The 10,423-nt window shown below is 36.6% G+C and overlaps 1 protein-coding gene across 1 annotated transcript in view; it reads left to right on the forward strand.

The window, feature by feature from the left end:
• Positions 1,599 to 10,423, forward strand: part of LOC109128734 (aspartic proteinase CDR1-like) — a 10,610-nt gene continuing 1,785 nt past the window's right edge. The window contains exons 1-2 of the mRNA XM_019235595.1: positions 1,599 to 2,202; positions 3,532 to 4,170. Of these exons, the coding sequence (XP_019091140.1) occupies positions 1,599 to 2,202; positions 3,532 to 4,170 (1,243 nt within the window). The remainder of the gene's footprint in view (positions 2,203 to 3,531; positions 4,171 to 10,423) is intronic.

The following is a 10,423-nucleotide window of genomic DNA, read 5'->3' on the forward strand; positions in this document are numbered from 1 at the left end:
AAATCAGTCCGATCAGATAATGCTAAGGAACTGCAATTTCATGAGTTATATCAGTCGCAAGGCATCTTATCTTACCACTTGTGTCCTGAGACACCTGAGCAAAACTCTGTCATCGAACTTAAGCACCAACATATTCTCAATGTTGCGCGTGCTTTACGTTTCTAGTCTCAAGTTCCTCGATCTTATTGGGGAGATTGTTTCCTCAGTACTTCCTTCTTCTTAATCAACCGGACTCCTTCTCCGTTGCTCTCCAACAAAACACCTTATGAACTTTTCACCAACAAGCCACCAGACTACTCTCGCATAAGAACTTTCGGTTGCCTCTGTTATGCATCTACTTCTCCCAAACAACGTCATAAGTTTCAGCCTCGTTCACGAGCCTGCATCTTCTTGGGTTATCTGGTTGGTTTTAAAGGGTAAAAGGTTATGGATTTGGAAAGTAATGTTGTCTATATATCAAGACATGTTGAGTTCCATGAGCACATTTTCCCCTTCAAGATCCTCCAGAACAAGTCGTTCATAACAACAACTTCACACTGATGGATTCTTTGTCTCCAGGTAATGATATCCCTTTTCCTCTTTCTTCATCTCTATCACAAATTTCTCCATCAACACAAATTTCTATTCATAGAGTTCGGAAACCTCCTGCTCACCTAAATGACTATCATTGTTACTCTCTTAACAATGGTGTTGCTCATCCTATTTCTTCTTTTCTCTCTTATTCAAAACTCTCACCATCCTATATGTTATACATTAATAACATTACCAAGATTCCAATCCCTCAGTCCTATAATGAGGCAAAGAAATCCAAAGAGTGGTGTGATGCAGTTGATAAAGAGATAGGAGCAATGGAGCGGACAAACACTTGGGATGTTACTACTCTACCACCTGGTAAGAAAGTAATCGGATGTAAGTGGGTTTTCACCTTGAAATTTAATGCAGATGGAACTCTTGAACGCTACAAGGCGCTTTTAGTTGCCAAAGGTTATACTCAAAAGGAGGGTCTGGATTATAATGAGACGTTCTCTCCAAATGCGAAGATGGTCACTGTGAAGATGCTACTTAATATCTCTGCTTCAAAGATGTGGTTTCTCCACCAACTTGACATCTCAAATGCTTTGTTGAATGGCGATTTGGAGGAAGATATATAGATATATGCGGTTACCAAAGGGTTATGCAGAGATTAAAAGGGGCATTTTGCCTAAAAATGCAGTTTGTCGCTTGAAGAAATCCATTTATGGTATGAAACAGGCATCCAGACAATGGTTCCTCAAGTTCTAAAACTCGCTCCTGCATTTGGGATTCACAAAATGTCATGGTGATCATGCATTGTTTACTCCAAGTCATTAGAGAGATTTTATTGTTGTCCTAGTCTACGTTGACGATATTGTCATCGCTAGTACTTCAGAATCCAGTGCTAATGAATTGACTGCAGCTTTAAAACAGAGTTTTAAACTTCGTGAACTAGGTCCTCTGAAGTATTTTTTGGGTTTGGAGATTGCTCATAATTCTTCTGGGATCTCTATCTGTCAGCGGAAGTAACTCTTGAGCTTCTCACATCTTCTGGTATGTTGGCCTGCAAGAATGCAAACACGCCTATGGTTCCAAATTCGCAGTTATCCAAAACCTCTAGTGATCTACTGGCGGCTAAGGAAATGTATTGCAGTCTTGTTGGCAGGTTAATGTATTTAACAATTACTCGCCCTGACATTACTTTTGCTTTGAACAAGTTGTGCCAGTTCTCTTCTGCTCCTCGCACATCTCATCTCACCGCAGTTTATCAGGTTCTGCAATATGTTAAAGGCACTATAGGAAAAGGTCTTTTCTATTTTGCAGACCCGGACATTACTTTTGCTTTGAACAAGTTGTGCCAGTTCTCTTCTGCTCCTCGCACATCTCATCTCACTGCAGTTTATCAGGTTCTGCAATATGTTAAAGGCACTATAGGAAAAGGTCTTTTCTATTTTGCAGACCCGGACATTATTCACAAAGGTTTTGCTGATTCAGATTATGCCTCTTGTCCTGACAGTAGAAGATCCACTACTTGTTTTACTATGTTTCTGGGATCTTTTCTCATCTCTTGGCTGTCCAAGAAACAACTAACTATTTCTCGTTCATCAGCTGAAGCAGAATACAGAGCTCTCACTCTTTCTTCATGTGAGATGATGTGGCTCCCAACTTTGCTTTCTGACTTACGGATTGGTATCTCTTCTGCTCTAGTTCTTTTCTTAGATAGTAGCTCTGCCATTTATATTGCCACCAATCCCGTCTTAATAAATAATATAATGTATATCATATAAAATCAATTGAAAAAAATATACTAAAATAGTAAAGAAAAAATGACACATGTCGTAATAAATAATATAATGTATATCATATAACATCAATTGAAAAAATATACTAAAATATTATAAATAAGTGTAATAAGAGAGTGTCACATGGCAATTTCTTAGAGTTTGTCAAAAGAGAACCATACTTTATTATATAAGATATGAGTATTATATTGATGAATTACTCAATAGATATCTCATCAATAGAGATATTATTTGGTAGTGATGTACTTAAGTTTAATTAAATATAGTAATATTATATTTGCACAATATATTATATCATTTATACTGGTGAAATGCTCTTACTTTAGGGTTTATGGGAATATATATATATATATATATATATATATAGTATAGATTTATTTTGGAAAAATACTTAGGTTCGTTTACCCCTTTTTGTTCACCTCGTCCTTTTTAACCAATCAGAGTCTTCTATACATTATTTCATTTAAAAAAATAAATCAAAATTAAATTAAAAAGCAAAACTAATGGAAACAAATTCTGTATACTTTTAATTACAAAAAGTTAAATATTGGTTTGGTTTAGATTTTACAATTAGAACAAAATTATGTGTCAGTTTGGGTTTACAAATAAGGTGATTAGAGTTTCGATTTTACAATTAAAACGAAATTATACGTCGGTATGGGTTTACAAATAAAATAGTTAGGGTTTAGATTTTACAATTACAACGAAACTATATGTCATTTTGGGTTTACAAATAAGGGAAAAATCAGTAATTTCATATCCCAGCTAAGTGTGTATGTTCAATTCCTACACCATGTTTTATACTGTGTGAATCCATATATTAAGTTTAATAAAATTGAAATTCACTGTCCCAACTCGTAAAACGATGCTAAAACATATATAAGCCGTAACGGTGTTAAGAGATCGTCAACGGCTGTTTACGTGGAGCTCTAGAGGAGAGAAACAGCGAGGGGAAAAAGGGGGAAGAAAAAAGGAGGAAGAAAAGAAAAAGAAGAAAGAAAACAACGTCGTTTTAACTAAAAAACTCTTTCTTTTGTTTCTCAAAATGACGACGTTTTATATGTGGCGTCCACGTAAGCAACCGTTGATGGTCTCTTAACACCGTTACGGCTTATGTATGTTTTAACATTGTTTTATGAGTTGGGGCTGTGAATTTGAATTTTATTAAACTTAATGTATAGATTCGCACAGTATTAAACATGGTGTAGGAATTGAACATGGACACAATGTTTGCCTTGTACTAACTGTTACGACCAATACGCTCCCATATTCGACCCTTCGAAATCCTCAACCTTCAAAGAGAAAAGATGCAACACCCATGACCACTCTTGCCCTTACGATCTTGTCTACGCAGACGGAAGCTATACCAAGGGAACCTTAGCAACCGAGACAGTCACGATCCATTCAACTTCAGGGGAACCCTTTGTGATGCCTCAAACCATTATTTGTTGTAGCCACAATAGCTCAGGGATTAAAAGACAGAGTTCTTCGGGCATTGTTTGTCTAGACTGGGGACCTTTATCGCTCGTCACTCAGATGGGAGGGGAGTACCCAGGTTTCGTCTCTTACTGCTTCTCTGGTAAAGGAACTAGTAAGATCAACTTTGGTGGGAATGCTAATATAGCAGGAGATGGGGTTGTATCAACCACTATGTTTATGACAACAGCAAAACCCGGTTTCTATTACCTAAACCTAGACGCGGTCAGCGTTGGGGGCACCCGCATTGAGACATTGGGGACACCGTTTCATGCCTTGGAAGGGAACATGGTGATAGACTCAGGAACCACTTACACGTTTTTTNATTGGAAAGCTATATGTGTTCGATACTTCTCCATCTATTTCAATCAATGCAGTGGTGGATGTTGGTACCTAGCACAAGAGACTTGGTCATGCATCTTATTCAAGATTGGATGTTCTTTCTGAAGTTTTGGGAACTATAGGACACAAGAATAAGAAGCCTGCATATTGTCATATTTGTCACTTGGCTAAGCAGAAGAAACTTTCTTTTCCCTCGGAGAATAATATTTGTAATGCAACTTTTGAGTTGTTACATATAGATATTTGGGGTCCTTTTTCTGTGGAAACAGTGGAAGGATATAAATACTTTTTTTGACAATAGTTGATCACTCCAGAGCTACTTGGTTTTACTTACTCAAGAACAAAAGTGATGTTCTCTTAATATTTCCAGCTTTCATCAAACAGGTTGAAACTCAATACAACATGACCAAAGTGAAATCAGTCCGATCAGATAATGCTAAGGAACTGCAATTTCATGAGTTATATCAGTCGCAAGGCATCTTATCTTACCACTTGTGTCCTGAGACACCTGAGCAAAACTCTGTCATCGAACTTAAGCACCAACATATTCTCAATGTTGCGCGTGCTTTACGTTTCTAGTCTCAAGTTCCTCGATCTTATTGGGGAGATTGTTTCCTCAGTACTTCCTTCTTCTTAATCAACCGGACTCCTTCTCCGTTGCTCTCCAACAAAACACCTTATGAACTTTTCACCAACAAGCCACCAGACTACTCTCGCATAAGAACTTTCGGTTGCCTCTGTTATGCATCTACTTCTCCCAAACAACGTCATAAGTTTCAGCCTCGTTCACGAGCCTGCATCTTCTTGGGTTATCTGGTTGGTTTTAAAGGGTAAAAGGTTATGGATTTGGAAAGTAATGTTGTCTATATATCAAGACATGTTGAGTTCCATGAGCACATTTTCCCCTTCAAGATCCTCCAGAACAAGTCGTTCATAACAACAACTTCACACTGATGGATTCTTTGTCTCCAGGTAATGATATCCCTTTTCCTCTTTCTTCATCTCTATCACAAATTTCTCCATCAACACAAATTTCTATTCATAGAGTTCGGAAACCTCCTGCTCACCTAAATGACTATCATTGTTACTCTCTTAACAATGGTGTTGCTCATCCTATTTCTTCTTTTCTCTCTTATTCAAAACTCTCACCATCCTATATGTTATACATTAATAACATTACCAAGATTCCAATCCCTCAGTCCTATAATGAGGCAAAGAAATCCAAAGAGTGGTGTGATGCAGTTGATAAAGAGATAGGAGCAATGGAGCGGACAAACACTTGGGATGTTACTACTCTACCACCTGGTAAGAAAGTAATCGGATGTAAGTGGGTTTTCACCTTGAAATTTAATGCAGATGGAACTCTTGAACGCTACAAGGCGCTTTTAGTTGCCAAAGGTTATACTCAAAAGGAGGGTCTGGATTATAATGAGACGTTCTCTCCAAATGCGAAGATGGTCACTGTGAAGATGCTACTTAATATCTCTGCTTCAAAGATGTGGTTTCTCCACCAACTTGACATCTCAAATGCTTTGTTGAATGGCGATTTGGAGGAAGATATATAGATATATGCGGTTACCAAAGGGTTATGCAGAGATTAAAAGGGGCATTTTGCCTAAAAATGCAGTTTGTCGCTTGAAGAAATCCATTTATGGTATGAAACAGGCATCCAGACAATGGTTCCTCAAGTTCTAAAACTCGCTCCTGCATTTGGGATTCACAAAATGTCATGGTGATCATGCATTGTTTACTCCAAGTCATTAGAGAGATTTTATTGTTGTCCTAGTCTACGTTGACGATATTGTCATCGCTAGTACTTCAGAATCCAGTGCTAATGAATTGACTGCAGCTTTAAAACAGAGTTTTAAACTTCGTGAACTAGGTCCTCTGAAGTATTTTTTGGGTTTGGAGATTGCTCATAATTCTTCTGGGATCTCTATCTGTCAGCGGAAGTAACTCTTGAGCTTCTCACATCTTCTGGTATGTTGGCCTGCAAGAATGCAAACACGCCTATGGTTCCAAATTCGCAGTTATCCAAAACCTCTAGTGATCTACTGGCGGCTAAGGAAATGTATTGCAGTCTTGTTGGCAGGTTAATGTATTTAACAATTACTCGCCCTGACATTACTTTTGCTTTGAACAAGTTGTGCCAGTTCTCTTCTGCTCCTCGCACATCTCATCTCACCGCAGTTTATCAGGTTCTGCAATATGTTAAAGGCACTATAGGAAAAGGTCTTTTCTATTTTGCAGACCCGGACATTACTTTTGCTTTGAACAAGTTGTGCCAGTTCTCTTCTGCTCCTCGCACATCTCATCTCACTGCAGTTTATCAGGTTCTGCAATATGTTAAAGGCACTATAGGAAAAGGTCTTTTCTATTTTGCAGACCCGGACATTATTCACAAAGGTTTTGCTGATTCAGATTATGCCTCTTGTCCTGACAGTAGAAGATCCACTACTTGTTTTACTATGTTTCTGGGATCTTTTCTCATCTCTTGGCTGTCCAAGAAACAACTAACTATTTCTCGTTCATCAGCTGAAGCAGAATACAGAGCTCTCACTCTTTCTTCATGTGAGATGATGTGGCTCCCAACTTTGCTTTCTGACTTACGGATTGGTATCTCTTCTGCTCTAGTTCTTTTCTTAGATAGTAGCTCTGCCATTTATATTGCCACCAATCCCGTCTTAATAAATAATATAATGTATATCATATAAAATCAATTGAAAAAAATATACTAAAATAGTAAAGAAAAAATGACACATGTCGTAATAAATAATATAATGTATATCATATAACATCAATTGAAAAAATATACTAAAATATTATAAATAAGTGTAATAAGAGAGTGTCACATGGCAATTTCTTAGAGTTTGTCAAAAGAGAACCATACTTTATTATATAAGATATGAGTATTATATTGATGAATTACTCAATAGATATCTCATCAATAGAGATATTATTTGGTAGTGATGTACTTAAGTTTAATTAAATATAGTAATATTATATTTGCACAATATATTATATCATTTATACTGGTGAAATGCTCTTACTTTAGGGTTTATGGGAATATATATATATATATATATATATATATAGTATAGATTTATTTTGGAAAAATACTTAGGTTCGTTTACCCCTTTTTGTTCACCTCGTCCTTTTTAACCAATCAGAGTCTTCTATACATTATTTCATTTAAAAAAATAAATCAAAATTAAATTAAAAAGCAAAACTAATGGAAACAAATTCTGTATACTTTTAATTACAAAAAGTTAAATATTGGTTTGGTTTAGATTTTACAATTAGAACAAAATTATGTGTCAGTTTGGGTTTACAAATAAAATAGTTAGGGGTTAGATTTTACAATTAGAACAAAATTATGTGTCAGTTTGGGTTTACAAATAAAATAGTTAGGGGTTAGATTTTACAATTAGAACAAAATTATGTGTCAGTTTGGGTTTACAAATAAAATAGTTAGGGGTTAGATTTTACAATTAGAACAAAATTATGTGTCAGTTTGGGTTTACAAATAAAATAGTTAGGGGTTAGATTTTACAATTAGAACAAAATTATGTGTCAGTTTGGGTTTACAAATAAAATAGTTAGGGGTTAGATTTTACAATTAGAACAAAATTATGTGTCAGTTTGGGTTTACAAATAAGGTGATTAGAGTTTCGATTTTACAATTAAAACGAAATTATACGTCGGTATGGGTTTACAAATAAAATAGTTAGGGTTTAGATTTTACAATTACAACGAAACTATATGTCATTTTGGGTTTACAAATAAGGGAAAAATCAGTAATTTCATATCCCAGCTAAGTGTGTATGTTCAATTCCTACACCATGTTTTATACTGTGTGAATCCATATATTAAGTTTAATAAAATTGAAATTCACTGTCCCAACTCGTAAAACGATGCTAAAACATATATAAGCCGTAACGGTGTTAAGAGATCGTCAACGGCTGTTTACGTGGAGCTCTAGAGGAGAGAAACAGCGAGGGGAAAAAGGGGGAAGAAAAAAGGAGGAAGAAAAGAAAAAGAAGAAAGAAAACAACGTCGTTTTAACTAAAAAACTCTTTCTTTTGTTTCTCAAAATGACGACGTTTTATATGTGGCGTCCACGTAAGCAACCGTTGATGGTCTCTTAACACCGTTACGGCTTATGTATGTTTTAACATTGTTTTATGAGTTGGGGCTGTGAATTTGAATTTTATTAAACTTAATGTATAGATTCGCACAGTATTAAACATGGTGTAGGAATTGAACATGGACACAATGTTTGCCTTGTACTAACTGTTACGACCAATACGCTCCCATATTCGACCCTTCGAAATCCTCAACCTTCAAAGAGAAAAGATGCAACACCCATGACCACTCTTGCCCTTACGATCTTGTCTACGCAGACGGAAGCTATACCAAGGGAACCTTAGCAACCGAGACAGTCACGATCCATTCAACTTCAGGGGAACCCTTTGTGATGCCTCAAACCATTATTTGTTGTAGCCACAATAGCTCAGGGATTAAAAGACAGAGTTCTTCGGGCATTGTTTGTCTAGACTGGGGACCTTTATCGCTCGTCACTCAGATGGGAGGGGATTACCCAGGTTTCATCTTTTACTGCTTCTCTGGTAAAGGAACTAGTATGATCACCTTTGGTGGGAATGCTAATATAGCAATCACTATGTTTATGACCACAGAAAAACCCGGTTGCGATCTATTAGTGGGGGTGAATTATGACACTCCGGTTTGTGGAGAAGTTTCAAAGAATTGATTTTTGGCCACCTATGTCACAAAAGTGCACTTATCTTTTCGGTCAAGGGTCCTGAGAGAACTCCAGAATTAAGTGTGCTTAAGCGGGAGTAGTCTCAGGATGGGTGACCTTCCGGAAAGTGATTGTCGGAACTGTACGAGTGTGGACAAAACACAAGGACAAATCATGTGATGATTTGTAGGAATGGTAAAAACGTCTTTAAAACCTCCCGGATGTAGCAAACCGGCTGTCGGATATGGATGGGCTCACATGCCTACTGAGAGGACGTGAGGCTAATTAAAGAAGGTGAGCCCATGGACTGAGAGTGGACATGGGACGCGTTAAGAGGTGGTGGTCGGGACGTTACAAGTGGTATCAGAGTCGAACCCAGAAGAGTGTTGACTCGAGTGGGCTCACACCATCGGGGTGATGGTCTTGGTGCGCAACGAGGACGTTGCGATCTGTTAATATGGGTAAATTGTGACACTCCGGTTTCAGGGACATGCGGAGAGGTTTAATAGAATTGATTTGGCTACCTATGTTACCAAAGTGCACTTATCTTTTCGGTAAAGAGTCCTGAGAGAACTCCAGAGTTAAGCATGCTTGAGCTGGAGTAGTCTTAGGATGGGTTACCTTCCGGGAAGTAATTGTCGGAACTGTGCGAGAGAGGACAAAACACAGGAAAATATCATTTGGTGATTTGTAGGGACGGTAAAAAATCTTTAAAGCCTCCCGGACGTAGCAAACCGACCGTCGGATATGGATGGGCTCACGGGCATAGTGAGAGGATGTGAGGCCCATTAAGGAAGGTGGGCACATGGAATGGGAGTGGACATGGGGCGCGCTAAGAGGTGGCGGTCGGGGCGTTACAATACTGTTATTCAAAAGTCAAAACAGTTCATGTATTTGTATTTTAATAATTTTTAGGGATTATGGAGGATTTCTTTAGTTAGAAATATTTAAAAAATCCAAATTTCATGGTTTTAGGTCGGATTTGAAATAATTTTACAATAAATCATATCAACTTCTTTGAAATCTTCAAAATCATTTAGTGGGGTGTATTAAATTTGACATTTTAAATGATTTGTGTAAAATTTACAAATCTTATGTTATTCAATCATGGATTTTAAAAAGTTTCCTGAAATCCACGGTTATTGACCTAATGATTTTAAAATCTACCTTAAAATCTTGTTTCAGAAGATTTCTTTAGTTAGACATACATAAATCCAAATCTCATGGCTTAGGTAGGATTTGAAAGAATTTTACAATAAGTCATATTAACTTACCTAAAATCTTTAAAATCATTTAAAATCTCATGGAAATTCAAATCACTTGTAATATTAAATCGAATACATCCCCTTAAAATCTCATAAAAACTCAAATTAAATCATTAGGGGTGATATGGATTAGAACGTATTTGTTAAAAATCCTACCTAAAATCATTAGATTTAAATTTCTAAAAATCTAACTAAAAAAATCATCTCAAAGATTTTTAACAAAATCAAAAGATTTATGTATTTCTAACAAAATAAAATATTTA

This window comes from Camelina sativa, chromosome 14, assembly GCF_000633955.1.
Source record: "Camelina sativa cultivar DH55 chromosome 14, Cs, whole genome shotgun sequence".
NCBI classification, from domain to species: Eukaryota; Viridiplantae; Streptophyta; class Magnoliopsida; order Brassicales; family Brassicaceae; genus Camelina; species Camelina sativa.